Source organism: Gadus morhua, chromosome 15, assembly GCF_902167405.1.
Source record: "Gadus morhua chromosome 15, gadMor3.0, whole genome shotgun sequence".
NCBI lineage: Eukaryota > Metazoa > Chordata > Actinopteri > Gadiformes > Gadidae > Gadus > Gadus morhua.
Genome location: NC_044062.1, coordinates 4,705,675 through 4,723,528, shown reverse-complemented (window position 1 = coordinate 4,723,528; position 17,854 = coordinate 4,705,675). Strand labels below are relative to the sequence as shown.

The window sequence follows — 17,854 nt, the reverse complement described above, 5'->3', positions numbered from 1 at the left end:
GACTAGGGCACCAGACTCTCCATCAAACAGAACAAACCATCTACCTTGTAGGTCCGCTTTGGGCAATGGAACTTTGAGTGCAACATTACGCAGAGAGGAAGACAGAAGGGGAAGAAGGGCAAAGTATACCAATGTTAGTTGTAGATTGAATGAGAAGGTGTTTGGGGGGGAACGTCCTGATCAAAGAGGGGACCTTCGTTCTCTGTAACGCAGCCGTGGTGAGGGGTAGTAACGTGATCTATGAATATATCGATTCTATCGGGTGAACGGAGAGAGGGTAATAAGACGTCACTCCGATGCTGACAGGTGGATCCTCCAGTGCGGTGACACCACGCCAGAGCGCGAGTTCATAACCCCTCGCGAATCGATTCCGTCGTCGCCGCGACATGATCACCGACGACGGGGACGATGAAAGAGGCACATCGGGGACGACACTGAGGAACGCGCGACGAAACCCGAGTGAAAGACACCGAGGGATAAATCAAATGTTGTCTGGGAGACCGGTGGGAAAAACATACGACTTGGAGGGATGGAATAATAATAATATTCATGCATGCAACAAAGACCTCATCCATATTTCAGCAGCGCTGCTACTGCCCCGCACTCAGATCCCAGGGAGAGAGAGGGAGGAGAAAACGAAGGAAAACATGCATATAGTGGCAGCACAATGAGGGGCGACGGGGAAATAAACACTGGCTCGCGCCCTGCGTCGGGGGGGCCCCCTCTGAGTGGGGCCAAGCGACAGCGGGGCCGTGGGGGGGGGGGCCGGGGCGTGCCAGGTCCTGATGCATTCTAACGGCCCGCGAACACACTTAACGGACGTTCAATTAAATGCCCAGGGGGTACCGTGCAGACTGTAGTGTGTTTGGGTGGGTGTGGTTTGGTGTAAAGCTGTGTGTGTGTGTGTGTGTGTGTGTGTGTGTGTGTGTGTGTGTGTGTGTGTGTGTGTGTGCACAGGTATATGAGAGTGTGTGTTTGTGTGTTTATAGGTGTTTGTGTGTATATAGATGTGTGTATAGGTGTGTGTGTGCGTGTGCGTGTGCGTGTGTGTGTGTGTGTGTGTGTGTGTCCCCATGATGTCCACACAAGTTGGGGAGGATTTTAAATCAACCAAATGTGTTCATTGGGTGACTATAAGCCTGGCAGGACAAAATACTGTCACCTCACTCTAGGTAATACTGCAGAACACTAATGGCTTTTAAAAAAAATTGGAAACAATAAGGCCTCCGAGAGTGCTTTTCGCTCCTTTGCAAAAATGTGAAAGTATATATTTTTATTTTTATTTTATTTTTTATTTTTTTTTGGTTTATTTAATTTCTGTACGAGGGATCACAGCTCCCTCTAGTGGCCTTTGTGAGGGCTCACCCACCTTCACATCCCCTCTCGATCTGACCCACGCAGTCCAGGGCGTCGGACATTAGGTCGGGCAGGCGTCCGTTCAGGTCCACGGAGGCCAAGCAGCCCTGGAAGCCCTCCTTGGCGTGCACCAGTTTGGGCAGCTCTTTGAACATCTCCTTCGCCACGCCGCCGATGTAAAGGTCGCCTGTTGTTGGGGGAGGGAGAGGTAGAGGGATGCAACATTGAATGAACTATTTACCATTTGTCATTAAAGAAGCAACCTAAATAAGAGCATGCATTGATTGTTTATCATTGTTTATGAATTGTTGTGTTTTCACAAACTGTGGGTCGTATTATCTTTGTTGAGGATCACGGGAATTAATCATTTATTGCTCTACTCAAAATTGACAAAATATTAGTTCTTTACTCATTTATAATTCAATTTCGGGCCTTTTCTCAATCAATGGCGAGAAAGAAAATCGATAATCTAAAACAAAAACCTTAAACATTTCACAAATTTCTTCAGATTACCTATTCATATATTTTTCTCAAATAGATAGACAAGTAACATCAACCAGCTCCCATGATGATCAATAAGCACAAACACACCCACGCAAGCGCACACACACACACACACACACCCACACACACACACACACACACACACGCGCGCGCACACGCGCACGTGAGCGGTGAATCAGAGTGGGACCGGGCCCACCACCCACCCTTGAGGTCCAGGTTCTTGGCCCCGCTGGTAGTCTGAGTGGTGATCTTGGTGTCGATCTTCACCGTGTGCAGGTTGTTGGTGTCCCGGGAGATGATGACATTGTGCCAGTGGTTGTCGTTCAGGGGCTTGTTGGAGTTGCCCTTGATCAGGTGGGCCCCGTTCCCAAGGTCGGACACGTAGTGAAGGTACCTGGGGGGACACACACAAGATGGCCGGCACGGGGGAGAGAGGTGCCGGGGACACGGGATTAGGAAACTATGGTGAGGAGCACGTTGGAGACACCACTGCAACGAGTGATGTTCAGAAATTCATGTTTAAATGGATGACCTATTTTCGGGGATTACCGGTAATAATTAAGCTATAATTGCCATTAATAATGAATAATGGCAAAAAGCCTTCAGGTCAAGTCGCTTTAATAATGATCTGAGACACACGTATTTGCTTTACTGAAATTATAAGCAACTGTTTGGTTCTCATACTTCAACAAACTCTTTTCTAGTCAATCAGCACTTACACAAAACCACCAAGAGGGGGCAGAAAACAAACACAAATGGACAGAATGCTTGCGTGTGAGTGTGTGCGTGGGAGTATGTGTGACTGTGTTCAGTGTGTATGTGTCTGTATGTGTCTGAGAGTTAGTGTGTGTGTGTGTGTGTGTGTGTGTGTGTGTGTGTGTGTGTGTGTGTGTGTGTGTGTGTGTGTGTGTGTGTGTGTGTGTGTACGTGTGTGTGTGTGTGTGTGTACGTGTGTGTGTGAGTATATATGTGTGTGTGTGTATCTGGGAGTACCGGTATGTATGTTTGAATGGATGTATGGATGTGTGTGTGTGTGGGAGTATGTATGAATGTATGGATGGATGTGTGTGTGTCTGTGTGTTTGGTGTGAGTGTGTGTCTTCGAATAACAGTCTCCAGGAGAGATAAGGGAACTATGCAAAGGGAGAAGGTACTTCCCAGCGTGGGCTGAGCTGAATAACTAAGCCCTGACTCTGGAAATAGCCGGAATACATGAACTAGCATACATTTTCTGTTTACTTTGAATACATTACTGGGTTTTTGATAAGTTTCTGTCAGGCTATTGGTGGGAGACCCGACTGCGGCTGGTTTCAGCTGGTTTCAGCTGGTTTCAGCAGCCTGTCAGGTATTGACGGCTCCCTTAATAAGGACTTAATGGAAACGCTGAAAGGCTTTTCAATGAAAACACAGTCTGGCACAAAGGTGATAAGAAACCATTTGAATAGTTACATAACGCTCCCTTCCATCCACAGGCGGGAATCCCACTCATTTGCGTCCCCCCCCCCGTCCCCCCGTCTCCCCGTCTCCTCGGTTGGAACGCATACGTGCTTCCGCCCCCGACTCCGACATCAAAGAACAAAAAGAACAAAACAACGCCACCAAACCGCCGCACGCCGGCGAACGCTCACCCTTTGACCAGCTCCACCACGATGAAGTCGTTGCCGTCGCCGCTGTTGTAGAGGATGAGGCCGTCGGACGAGGTGGTCTTGAACTGGAAGAAGAGGTGCATGGCGTAGTAGGCCTGCAGGGTGGTCAGCGTCAGGTAGCTGGCGCGCGACTTGAAGGTGACGGGGTCGGCGATGATGTTCTTGTAGCCGATCATGGCGTTGAGCTCGCAGTAGTCGATGTCGCCGTTCTTGCACAGGTCGATGTAGGCCATGCCGTTGAGCGTCAGACCCTGCAGGTGGCCGATGAAGTTGGACGGCACCATGGACATGAAGCGCTTCTCCGTCACGATGCCCGTCTCGATGTTGTGGAACTCCAGCTGAGAGTGGTCCCCCGCCATTTGACCTTTTGGGGACGGGACGAGGGGTGGGAGAGAGGGGAGGGACAGGGGGGGGGGAGACGGTGGGTGGTGGACGGTGGGGGTGAGAGGGAGGGAGATGGGGAGGGTGGTACGAGGAGGGATGAGGGAAAGAGAGGGAGAGAGAAATAATGGAGAGGGATGGTGAGGGATACACAGCGAGGAGAGGAGAGAGGGCGAGAGAGAGATATAGAGAGGGGGAGGGAGGGGGAGGGAGGGGGAGGGAGGGGGTGAAAGAGCCAGAGAGAGCCAGAGCCAGAGAGAGAGAGAGAGAGAGAGAGAGAGAGAGAGAGAGAGAGAGAGAGAGAGAGAGAGAGTGAGCGAGAGCCAGAGAGAGGGAGAGAGAGAGAGCGAGAGCCAGAGAGAGAGAGAGAGAGAGCCAGAGAGAGAGAGAGAGAGAGCCAGAGAGAGCCAGAGAGAGAGAGCCAGAGAGAGAGCGAGTGAGCCAGAGAGAGAGAGAGCCAGAGAGAGAGCGAGAGAGAGAGAGAGAGCCAGAGAGAGAGCGAGAGAGAGAGCCAGAGAGCCAGAGAGAGAGAGAGAGAGAGAGCCAGAGAGAGAGAGAGCGAGAGAGAGAGAGAGAGAGAGAGAGAGAGAGAGAGAGAGAGAGAGAGAGAGAGCCAGAGAGAGAGAGAGAGAGAGAGAGAGAGAGAGAGAGAGAGAGAGAGAGAGAGAGAGAGAGAGAGAGAGAGAGAGAGAGAGAGAGAGAGAGAGAGAGAGAGAGAGAGAGAGAGAGGCGGTGGTTGGATGCAATGAGGGGTTTCATTTGTTAGTTCTGCTGAACTGTAATAGAATCCAAGAAGAATAATACAAATGACAATACTCTGGTACAATATCTGTTGAATAACACATTTGTGTTGAATGTTCTGTGAATTATTGTGATCTGTATTGATCAACATTAATTAATGTAAAATAATCAGATAAACCCATGACAACATCCAATCCAACGACACGTCGTCTTACCTAGATAACGATAAGCCAACACACAGTGTCCTGTGAGGAGTGATATCACTCCCCACAGGCCAGGGAGTGAGAGAGGGAACTGCGCTATAGCGCCATGGCTGATAACAAGTACCTTCCACGGGTGTCAGGTCATCCACGGTCAGCTGCAGATTCTTCCCTCTCCTGAACACGCGCACCGTATGCCACTCATTATCGTTCAGATTCTGACCCGCAAATATAGTCTCTGGACCCTTGCCTGCAGGACAGTCCAAACATGGGTTAAAACATACACACGCACACGCACACACACGCACACATGCACACAGAAACATACACATTCTGGTTTCGATTCATTACGCACACACTCACTTACACACTCACGTACTTCCACTCACACACACAGACTCGCAAATAAACATACAGTCAAAAAGAGATTAAGTGTAGGGTGGATAGAAAAAAAGAGAAATGTAAGTTAAATAGCAAATAAATGTCAATACCTTCACTCTGTTTTACTAGACAGAGCAGAAGATGCATTGAAATATATTTGTAGCAGGAGCGGGGGGAGGTAATTATCAGATCCGAATTTAAAATTATTTTGTATTGAAATGATAACAATAATTCATCGCTGACAATTGTAATGATTTATCATGCAAAGGAGCCACAAGAAATGAGAAGTCATAATATTATTGTTTAAAAAATATATGCATTGAAAAAGGTTGAACTGAAAGTAATCTGCATTTTCGGAGTCTATTTAGTTGTGAAACACTTTGTTCTTTTACCACTTGGGGGCAGCAGATTCCCACCACTAAATGAGACACGAAGCAGCTAGCGTGTCTCCATCTTGAATGCCATGGGTAGCACCAAAGAGATAGGCCCACAACGGGTGCTATAAACGATCCTATTATACATCCATGGATGGTGTGCTGATACCCAGCATTCGATTACTGCGGAACACGCAATGAGACAGCGATACAAAATCAATCTGGGACAATCTATCAGGTATTTACAGGGCTAAATTGAGATATTTGGGGTGCTAAAAAAATCAACAGTTAAGGTGGACAGGCATATGTATCCAGGAAAACAGCGGGAAAGACGAGGAATTACAGAGTGTGATATTAGTGATAATAGCAACTAATTAACCCATTTAAACAATGAGCCTGGATTATTCCCTCTCAGCTATCCACCAGTCGACTATAGTTAGCTTGTTGTCTTTAATTCCTAGTCCCTCCATTTAATTAGCAGGCTGGACCAGAAGTCCAGGATCAGGAAATAAAAGTCAGCCATGTTTTGGGTCTCTCTCTTTGTGCTGAGATCCAGGGCTGAGTCAGATAGCAGTCTTCACTCATTAGTCCTGTGCCTGCTTGTGCTAATTAGCCATTCCAGATGGTCTTTTCTAAATATCACGCTTTTACTGAACCTGAACAGAGCCCGGGAATTCTACCTCAGCGTAGGCTGACACACAACTCACTATTGTTCTACATTAAACAACCATGCATACATAAAACGCACAAACCATGTGACACCAACTCAATAGCTGTTTTCGGTCCATCCCTTTCACACAAAAGTAACATACATGCTCAACAACAAAAGGACGAAGATTACAGGGAGAACGGCCATGATTGTTTGTCTTTTAGCGTGTGCTGTTGTTTCTTCGTTCGAGATGCACAAAGTAAAGTCCATCACTGTAACAACAACCGGCGCTGACATCAAAACCCATATGGTGTCTGATGACATACTTCTGAACGAGGTTTACTTACTTATGCTCTATTATCGAGCGCTCCAGCTCCTCTGAAATGCATGGATGGCACTGCACAGGCCGACCGTAATGAATCAGTGAGAGGAGAGGATCGTAAACACAAGCCTTGGGCCGCGGCGTGGGGGCGGGGGGGCCGCATAGAGGCCAGGTCCATTTGGTGACCCTATTTGTTGGGTATTTATTTCCCCCCCCCCCCCCCCCCCGTTTTCCACAATCTTCAAAGAGCCAGTGCAATGTGTATGCAAATGAGGCGGGTGTCAACGCGCCGGGACGCGAGGCGGCGCCGTCTCAGCGGCCCGGTTCTGCTGGCTAAGCAGTGAGCAGCGGGGGCAGGCTGGGGAGCAAAAGGACCGGCCAGGGATTAAGAGGGGAAGAGATATGAAATAATAGGATGGACTCAGACTGGAAAAGGACTCTTGATCTTTAGCCTTCCGCCGTGCCGTCCTTGTTGCATCTCCGGGCCGGGGGAAGAGAAGGGGAGAGGCAAAAAGTGGGGGGGCAGACTATAGCGGGGCGGTGGAACACGCCTCATTCAGTAGGAGGGCTTGGGATTAGGCCCGACCCGGAGAGCCGGTGAGGGGACCCACGCAGTCATGAGACCCACGCCCCCCCAAGGCCAACGCCCTGGCGCTGAGGGGGACTCCGCGGTGGGGTCCAGGGCTGTCCCCGGCCCTTCTTGAGGGTGATCTACATGCAGTGGTGGTTCCATGCTGGTGGATCCACATTGAAGATGCCTGCCTTTCCCAGCTGCCTCACTGACTTCAGGCCCAAGGGATTGGGTGGAGGAGTGTCATATGTGGGTTTGGGGGGGGGGAGGGGGGGTAGGTCAGTGGACGCGGGATGAGAAGATGTGATTTTCCAGTCAATGGGTTCTGGCTGGTAGGAGAGCTAGTGGGTCGAGGGGTCGGTGCAGCTCCACGCTCGGGACTTGCCCCGGGCTGCGAGGGGGGAGGGTCTTGTTGCCCTAGGGGCAGCTCACGAGTGGCAAATAACTGTTTAAGCTGACGTTTGCAATGTCGTGCCAGAAGACGTATATATGTGTAACAAATCAATAGCGTGCTCATTAAAAACTGAATGCTAAAATGTCCAGGCGTTGAAGGGGTTAAATGGTGCCAAAGCGAAACGCCGAGAAAATCAATAGCGGGCCCTTTTGTTTCATGTTGTAAGCCGCGCCATTTAAAGGTCTGCAACCTAACTACACCCGATTATGGCAACTTTGACAACCGCTTCAGACTTTTAGAAGCTTAATCCTGGTCCTGCACATTTTTGCCAACGTCACTTTGAAATATGGTACAATAAATGGTGTTAAATACCGTCTGTAGAAGACTGATGATGATGGAACATAGCTCTGTCTGACCTCATCTCAGTGCTCCGTGTCACTCCTACATCCCTTGAACCTTGTGTACCGGTACAGGCTTTGCTGTACCCTAATTAGCAGGGCAAGTCCTATCGTAATTAGCAAACCACAGTGCCGCTAATTACAAACGCAAGTGTTGCGGCGGCCAAAACAATTTGTACTGTAATTTCTAAATAATGACATAGCATCATCTGGGATGGTCAGGGACAGAAAGCGAAATCCTTGAGTCAGCAGTGGGTTCCTAATCAAAAAACACCTGTCAACTTTATAATAAAGCCATGCGGCTGACTGATGGCACCTGACATAATTATGAAGAGTGTCATCCACTTTTCTTCAGTGGCGGTGCCAGAGATTAAATACAGACTTCATTTGACATTCCTAGCAGAGCGAACAGAGCACCCAGAAACTCTCCTTACACTAAGGCCTCGGTTTATTCCCTTCTCCTGGTGGCTGGAGGCTGTCCATTACCACTATGTTTATACCGTGGCCTGTCTTAACACTCAATTATGGGTGTCTGGAGGCAATTCTGTTTTAATCAAAACACCTCTGATGAGCAAAGCCTTTGATAACTTCTCCTAACGAACAGACCGGGCGAGATTGGAGGGTCCCGTGAATATGCTGACGTGGCACCAAATCGATGGCCTGGATGGATGGATTCGGAGGCATCCTCTAAAATTAGAGCGCTAAACATGCTGACTTATTAAAAAATTCTTTCAAAAACACCTTGGCATCACGGTTCCGCCACTTTCGCCCACAATGATCGCCATTGACTCAGCGGCGACTTTTGACTCAGGTCTGAGTCTTAAGACGATGTAAGACCTGTCAGACATGGCGAAGGCCAATGAAGCATGAGCCTGAAAGCCCGGTTTTAATAAGGCCTGTTTGAACCCATAGGCAGGGGTGAACCACAGGTGTCCTAATTCCCAACGCTGCTCAACAAGAACATTAGCATCTGAGAAAAGAGTGACTAGGATAAGCATCGGAAATAAAGCGGTCAAATTAATGAATTCCACACGCGCCACTATCAGTTTATCCTTCTTTCACGCTATGCTGCTTCATGCTGCTTGTTATTAACGGAAACGTCCTCCCCTATGTTTATCGTTATGTTTATGTTTATTACACCGCACCGCAACAAAGAGCTTACATGTTGAGGGATTGAACCACAGAGGGCTCTGTGTCTCACGGGGCGGAGATCTAGCCTGTCAGGCGTGTGTGTGTAAGATATATTCAATGAACCACAGTTCTCCCGCAGAGGAGAACAGACCGTTCTGCCAAGACGATGGGAGGAACTCACCTTCCCTGCGACAGTTTCCACCAATAAGCTATCGCTCTGCTTTTGCACTATCCAGAACACACCATCGTGGTTTTTTTTTTATCCCTGCGGGTCCAGGCAAACAAGAAATTCAGAGAAGCGGCATATGCCAACCAAAAAACTGGTTTATTCGCGGGATATATTTAGCATGCATGTTTAATGTGTCACTCGCTTCCTGTTAACAATGTTTAAGGCAAAGTGGCAGTGTGTTCTCCAGACAGAGCGGGGAAGCCCCAGGGAAGCTGGCTCCCTAATTGACAGTGATGTGTTCTTTGAGTCAGTGCTGAAAATCCTCATTCACCACAATGACCCGAGCAGTAGCGCCTGACAACATACATTAATTAACACAGGGACATTTAAAAAAAAGGGCAGGCTAAAATAAATCATGAAAAAATAAATATAGTAGCCACGTTTAAAGCCAAACCAGAAGGAAGACTTGAAATGATAAAATAGAGAAATTGGTTTATCTGAAAGTACTGGGGTAAGCACAGTTCTTTATAACAACCTAATTCAGACGTCCTGCTCTGACATAATCAGGTCTCCCTGCATGAACGAGTGGACTGCTTCTTCCCTTCTCTGTGCCTCCATTTTACAGAGGGAGTCCACACATTCTCACTTGCATTGCCAAATGCTGTCAGGGTCAATTGTGACATGTCCGTGCATGGAGAGTTTTAAAAAAAACACGTGTTTAACTCATGCGCCGTAGGCAGCATTTAGGTTTACGATTTTAAAGCGTCCACTTTTGATCAGTTCCATAATCAATATTATAATATCCAAAGGATATCACCAGAAAAAAAAAAACCATGGCAGGCATTCAAAAATAAGAATGATCATCTGCTAATGTGAATTATGGAGCATGTTCCTTCACAACATTGTCTTGATAAACAAAGAATGACCTTTAAGCACTGTAGGGGGGAATTAGAGATTACAGTGTTTGATTTGCATATACAAACAACTGACACATTCCAAGATGCATTAGCAAAGCTATTTAGCATTTAGAAAGGTGTTAAGAGTCATCTTATATCAGGAGGTTGGTCGGCAGAGAGAAAGAGAGAGAGAGAAAGAGAAAGAGAAAGAGAAAGAGAGAGAGAGAGAGAGAGAGAGAGAGAGAGAGAGAGAGAGAGAGAGAGAGAGAGAGAGAGAGAAAGAGAAAGAGAAAGAGAAAGAGAAAGAAAGAGAAAGAGAAAGAGAGAGAGAGAGAATTGTGGGTAGGATTCCAAACATCTCTGAATTGCTCTCAGGCAAAGATATAACCTTGAAACAACCTTTCGCGCGCACACTCTCACACACACAAACTCCATCTCTCAGACACACACACAAACATTGACACCGACACCGACAAACACACACTCCAACACACAAACACACACACACACGCACACACTTGCCCACTCGTTAAAATGAAGATTCAACTATTTATCATTTACAGTTGCAGAGAACTAACCTTTCACATATTTTCCACTTCAAATGTTTCAATGTAAACTCTTTGTTTAGCCACAAGGATACACAAACGTTTTACACACACACACATACACAGGTAGAAATGCCTAAAAAAACAGACACACACTTATAAACACATCTGTGAACACCACCACACATGCACACCAAAAAACACACAACAAACACAAACACACACACACCAACACACGATTACGAGATCCATTCTCGGTGCCTCCCTATTCTTTCTGCTCTACGAGGCAGGTTAATGAGAATCATAAAATCACACTCTGTATTTCCTCTCTCCTCCGAACGGCCTCATCAATTTACAGGCAGCACCGAGTACTAAAGGGAAGAAATAGCAACAGAAAAGGGGACGGGTCATTGGCAGAGGAAGTCATGCATCGCTAAAACACCCTCCCGTACTAAGCGCAGCCCACACATCACGTCAGCCCCGGTTTTAAGGGGGGCGACCATATGGTGAATTATATAACTCAGGCTTGACCGTGGCGTATAGATTTTTCATTATCAGCCCCCCCCCCCCTCCGCCTCCGCAGTCCAATCGATGGGGCGCAGAATGCGCACGGACGTACCCGAAACCTCTGTTGTTTTCCGAAATCGGTGTCAACTATCTACGTTGATTTTAGCAAAAATATAAAAAGTCCCCGTGAGGTATTTGTATGAGTCTAGGGTTCACTCGAACGCACACGAGGAAAGAGGCAGCGTGAGAGTGTACGCACAGTGAGAGAGTTAAGACAAGAAGAAGGAAAACATAGAGAGAGGTGAACAGAAACTTACTGGATGTACAGTTTATCCTGATACAATCTAGATGGGGAAGAATAGGTGAGAGATAAATTCATCTTTCAACGTTACAGCCGCAGAGCATCATTAGAAAGCACACAGTCCCCCTCTCTGGGGACCGACGCACGGACCCCCCCCCTGTCCACTGGTGCTCTCGGGCGTCGCCCTGGGCAACCGGGCCACCAATCAGCCCGCGTGTGTCTATGACTCAGAGTCTTTCACGGGTAGCACACGGTTTTTAGTGCTTTTAGTATTTTTTCCTTTTTTTTTCGCCACGCTATAATCGGTCCAATTGGTTTTTATCATGGCTCATACAAGTTTTTACAATTTCGTCCATAACAAGCTGTGGCCTATTTTACGACATGAGAGCATCAGTTTTGTTTCAGGGTCAGACAGGGCCACTTGGTAGGAATGCTTAAGGTCCTTTCTCTTTGTGTGTGTGTTGAGGAGAAACACAACACGTTATTCGTTATTCGGTGTTCTCATCCTTGAAATGATGCGTTGGAAGTTGGAAGTTCTGGTGGTGCATGCGGCTTGCATGTTAATGCCAGGGGGCACCGTCACACTCTCCTCTCCGTCTTTATAACCACGTAATACCCTCACTAATGAAGGGAAAAGTATGCCTCTTTACATCCGCCGCTCTGTCGTACCACGAGAGAGAGGGAGAGCGAAGAGGGAGAGAAGTGGCAGCGAAACTATTATACATGCTGCTGTAACAGCCTCGTCGAATCTGCTACTAACGCTAATCATCCTCCATTGGCAAAAACACACAATCCAATGCCAATCCAAACGGGAGCGTAACGTGCTCCGGCTGATTTGTGTCGTGGTTCTCCACACACTGCAGACAGGGAGCCTGGGAGTGTATTTGTGCCTGCTCTGGCGCTATACCGCGCGCTCCTATTGTTAACGCTAGAAAGGTGACCAAACGTCCAAGCACCCTCTCCGTACCACTTGGCCCTGCGAGTCGTGCGTCGTCAACCACAGCAGAAGGGGGTCAGAAACAACCCGGGACCACCACCGACCGTGCCCGGGCAGGGAACGCTCTGCTCTTGTAGGAGGGATGGATTGGGGGGGGGGGGGGGGGGGGGTTGTGTAAACGCTTGGGTAAAACGGTGTACATTGAGAGGCACTGGGGGGGGGGACGACGACTGTGTGTTGTGACCGGTGTTGTGGTGTCGCTGTTGTTGTTGTTGAGCCGTTGTACGAAGGCCCCGGCGCCGTATGTCGAGCGTACGTCCGCATTGGCGTATTCATGCATAAACACCCCGTTTTACGATCGTCTTTTCAAATGTATTTCGTTCGTTGTTGATCGTGTTGGCTGCCTGTGTAAGGCGCGCTGAACGGCGTTCGGGTTTGAAGACGAGATCATTTCTGGTCAAATTTGTGTTGCATTTGTTTGTTTTTTATTCTATTTTTATCTTGCGTGTTCAGTGAAAAACATTTCAGTGCACATCCTGTGCGTGAGTATGTGACAAATACAACCCTTTGAATCTTTGAATCTTGAGGGGTGCTAATACCATACAGGGCAGCTAACATGGCTAGCCCGCCCCAGCCGATGTGCGGCACCGCCGCCCCCGCCCCCGCCCTGCCCGTAGGGAGCGGCGGGCGAGCTGTCCCCGTTTGTGTGTGCCTCTAAACGGCCGTGCTTAGGGAACCCATTGGTGTTCAGCCATTAGAAAGGAGAATAGATAGCTATCATATCGGCGGCGGCGGCGGCGGTGGCGGCGGTGGCGGCGCGTTTGGGGAATAGGGGACTTTTTGGCAGGCGCCATTGCTTGCTCTCTTGAGCAGAGCGTGCCAACACGCGAGTGTGTGGACACGAGCGCTTTGACCAGGCGCATTCTACACGGGCACGGGGCCAACTCCAAATTCATATTATTTTTACCTATTTAATTGAGTTAATATGTATACACGTACATATATATCTATATATATATATATATATGTACGTGTATACATATTAACATAAATATACAACATACACATATATAAATACATAGAAACATATACATACATATACATATAAATATACATACATATACACATATATATGCATATAAACCATGATAGGACGGCTGTATGTTGAAGCTGAATGCAGAGGGGTAGAGCTCACGCGGAGGTCTGGCTGTGTATTGGCCTAGCCATGGCTCGGTTTGCATCAGATATTTAACACAGCGCTGTGGGATAACTTGAGGGGATTCGATCCATTGCATAAAAAATGATTGAAGCGCCGTCCTCCTGAGATTAAGTTTGAGTTCGAACTGGATTTCAAACAAAGCCGAACCCTCGGGAAGAATGTAGCGAGAGCGCACGACTACGGCAACGCTGGGTGTAACCGTGGCGACGGAGGGGTACTCGGGATGGGGGGGCAGGGGGAGGGGGGGGGGGTGGAGGAGCGATGAGCGCTCCCTGCTGGCCACGGGCAGGTGAGTGCTCACCTGGCAGTAAGACAAGAGCTGCAGACCCTTACCATTGAAAGGTTATACCATCCCGTTCTATTCTAAACACACACAGCAATAGCATTAGAAATGTACATGTGTGTGTGTGTGTGCTTGTGTTTGTGTGTGTGTGTGTGTCTGAGCGTTTCTGTTTATTTTCTCTATCTGTGTGTTTCATAGTGTATTAGTGTGTATAAGTATGTGCATATGTATGCATGTGTGTATGTCTGTATGCATGTGTATGCATGTATGTGTGTATGCGTGTATGTGTGTGTGTAAGAGTGAGCTTGTGTGTGTGATGAGCATATTGTGCGTGCCTGCTGGCAGGTGCGCGCGTGCGTGTGTGTGTGCGCGCGTGCGTGTGTGTGTGGCAGGAGTCCCGCGGCTCCGGTACCTAGGTTGACGGTGAGGCGCACGCGGCCCGTCTCCAGCTCCAGACGCAGCGTGTCGGCCGAGTAGCGCGACGTGGTGGCCATCAGCACGCCGTACGCCCGCTGGGAGCGGAAGCGCAGAGACACGTCCTCCGCCTCCGTGTGCATCACCACTGGCAGCTGGATCTTCATGAACTTACTGCCGTCGAAGCTCAGGATGGTGGCGTCTGAAGGAGAGGGAGGAGGAGGAGGAGGAGGGGGTGGTGAGACAGGACGAGGAGGGTTAGGAGGAGGAGGAAGGGGAGGAAGACAGTACCAGGAGGAGGGGGTGGGGAAGGAGGTGGAGGAGGTGGAGGAGGGGGAGGAGGATGAGGAGGGTTAGGAGGAGGAGGAAGGGGAGGAAGACAGGAGCAGGAGGAGGTGGAGGGGGAGGAGGGGGAGGAAGGGGAGACAGGACCAGGAGTAGGGGGTGGTGGAGGGGGTGGTGGGGAAGGAGGTGCAGGAGGTGGAGGAGGTGGAGGAGGGGGAGGAGGTGGAAGAGGGTTAGGAGGAGGAGGAAGGGGAGGAAGACAGGAGCAGGAGGAGGAGCAGGAGGAGGTTGGGAAGGAGGTGGAGGAGGTGGAAGGGGGAGGAGGGGGACGAGTTGGCGAAGGGGGTGGTGGGGAAAGAGGAGGAGGTGGAAGAAGGAGGGGGGGAGAGGGAGGAAGAGGCGGAGGGAGAGGGGAAGGAGGAGGAGGGGGAGGAAATGGAAGAGGAGGAGGGGGGCAGAAGGCAGAGAAGGAGAGTGAGTAGAGTGATGAGGAGGATGAAGAGAGGCCAAAGAAGAGGAGGAGGAAAAGGAGGCGGAGAGAAAAGAGTAGTCATGAGTTATTGCTGTTTTACCATCAAACAAACAGGGACAACAGTGACTAAGGCCGGACAATACAAGAATTATAATAATAGGGCACTTCTCATGAATTTATGAACATCATGATATGCTTATGAATTCACAATACCATTCCACACTGCCTGACCGAGGGTCATTAAGTAGAAGCATATGCTAATGTCTTTGTATTTTCAAAATGACTTGATGTTGTTTTTCATTTCTCTCAAACACTTCAATCCTCACACTGGATCCTTTAAAAGGAATATCCTCTCATCCTAATTCATTTAGACTATAAAGCTTGGTATCATGATGAGTCGATATCTTCATTTCAAGACGGTGCCAGACCACGCATTAACGATAACGATAATATTGAATTATTGCCCAGTCCTGACTGTGACATTCGATCAGGCTTTGGGCCGACGTTTCGGAGGCGTTCAGGCAAACATATGATTTATTATTTATATAAATAAACAGACAGATCAGTACATGCATATAAACAGACAGACAGACCGATACAGAGACAGACAAGATGATATAGATTGAGGGATAGATAGATTTCTGTAATCTCATACAGTCGATCTAATTTCTAATTTACATCACATTCATATTAGGGTAATGCATCATGCAGATGCATGATACATGTGTGACTATAAATGCAATAAAATATTCCAAACATCAGAGCAGCTTGTTTGACCGGATTCACTTCTGCAAGAGCTAAGCCACTTGAAGTACAATTTAGCGTGGAGACACACACCAGTGCTGTTCTATCCCTGTGGGAACATGGAATGTTCTTTCAACCTCACATTACTATATGAAATGTAATATCAGGCTTAGGTTGTCCAAACTCGACAAAGCCATATGCCTCTTAAAAAGTTAAGCCACAGAGTCCCGACCACTAGTGCCGCCTGCATGAATAATGCAACACAACGAAAAGGGAGGATTTGACCAATTTGGGTTCAAATCCTTAAGTAATTCACAACAAGGACGATACGATTTCCTGTTGAGACCGTTTGTTTTTTCTCAATCCATTGCGTGCAATTAAACTGACACACAGCAAGGGTGCTTCATCACTGTGGAAAGTGATACAATAAGCCTGCCTCTCAGAGCTTCACACCGCACCACACTGTGCACACTAGGAGAGAGAGACAGCCTCTCCAACACCCTCTGACTGATCGCCGGTTCGGGCCCGAAGTACTCTTCCCGCAGATACACTGATATTAGACGAGGGTAGGGCGGGCTGACCTATTCCCCCCCAAACCCCCAGGAAGGATGTGTGTGTGGGTGTGTGTTTGAACATGTAACACATCGAACAAAGAGGGCATAGACTCGGATGCGGGGGGGTAGCAGTCCTGTCCTTGAACCTCTTATTAACAAACTACCAAAGGATGACCGGCTATTGACAGGGGACGAGGGACGAGGCTGCACTGGGCTGTCGCGCTGTAATAGCTTGTGGACCCTTAATATTGAGCGCTCGCACGTTTACCCAAAGCATCGGGAAACTGTCTGGAGAAATGCCGGGGTGATTGCTTAACACTGGCGGGAGCTTCTAACCGTATTTCCTGTAACTAAACCGTAACGCAATAACAAAGCCATTACTGTGGCTGCAGCACATGAGACAGATAGAGCTGATAGGGAGTAGAGAGTGAAGGGGAGAGACGGGGGTTGTGGGAGAGAGAGAGAGAGAGAGAGAGAGAGAGAGAGAGAGAGAGAGAGAGAGAGAGAGACTATGAGAGAGAGACAGAGAGACAGAGAGAGAGGCAGAGAGAGAGTGTAAGAGTGAGGGTGAGAATGAGTATGAGAGGGAGAGAGAAATTGGTGGCAGTGGGGTAGCAATGGTATAGGTGTAGCCTCGCTGTGCACAAATAGACACACTAACACACACCCACACCCACACCCACACACACCCACACCATCTCATCAACACCAGCATGTCACCGAGAGCCAAAGTCACATCCATCCACCCCATGGGATGAGTCCGCCACATTCCTCACCCAAATCCAATCTGGCCGCGCCCTCCTGGGGTACGGCGGCGATGACAGGCGGCCCCAGACAAACGAGCACGCCGCGCTAAACTGGCTCCCGCTAGGCGGCCGCAACCAGAAAATAAATAAAGACAGAAAGAAGCCGCGTGTATGGAAACTGTTAGCGCTGTTAGCCACCGTGAGGAATGGGAGCAGCTAGCCGCCGCCGCTAATACGTGACAAATGTCTTTCATTACCGGCCGGGGTACGACTCGCACACTCGTTTTCTCGCAGCGAACAGAAACCCGACGGAGCCAGTGACCACCCCTTGCGCTGATGCATCGTCGTACGGCGTGTGTGTGTGTGTGTGCTTGTGTGTGTGTGTGTGTGTGTGTGTGTGTGTGTGTGTGTGTGTGTGTGTGTGTGTGTTTTATGTGCGTGTGTTGGTGTTTTGGTATGTGTGTGTGTGTGTATTGTGCGTATGTTTGTATGTATGTGTGTGTGTGTTTTTGTGTGTCTGTGTGTGTGTCTTATTTGTGTGTGTGTGTGTGTGTTTGCGTGTGTGTGTGTCTCGGGTTGTGTGTTTGGTAGGTTAGCAAACAAAAACCAACCGGTAGGGATGGGGGATAAACAAGGTATTAATGTGAGAATCGGGATATGAAATACTGTACTACATGAGGTTGACCCGAAAAATCGTTTTTATTTTTATTTATTCCGGCCATAAAAGTCGATGTT

At 48.5% G+C, this 17,854-nt stretch overlaps 1 protein-coding gene across 23 annotated transcripts in view; it reads right to left on the bottom strand.

Moving 5' to 3' along the window:
* The window catches only part of LOC115559596 (neurexin-1a), a 225,967-nt gene that overhangs the window by 117,172 nt on the left and 90,941 nt on the right, over positions 1 to 17,854 (bottom strand). For 19 of the 23 annotated variants that reach the window (XM_030378515.1, XM_030378516.1, XM_030378533.1 and 16 more), the window contains 6 exons: positions 14,317 to 14,520; positions 11,482 to 11,508; positions 4,955 to 5,077; positions 3,488 to 3,869; positions 2,064 to 2,254; positions 1,370 to 1,543 (listed from right to left, as the gene is read on the bottom strand). In XM_030378515.1, the coding sequence (XP_030234375.1) occupies positions 1,370 to 1,543; positions 2,064 to 2,254; positions 3,488 to 3,869; positions 4,955 to 5,077; positions 11,482 to 11,508; positions 14,317 to 14,520 (1,101 nt within the window). The remainder of the gene's footprint in view (positions 1 to 1,369; positions 1,544 to 2,063; positions 2,255 to 3,487; positions 3,870 to 4,954; positions 5,078 to 11,481; positions 11,509 to 14,316; positions 14,521 to 17,854) is intronic. The other 4 variants (XM_030378520.1, XM_030378529.1, XM_030378538.1 and 1 more) reach the window with 1 other exon arrangement.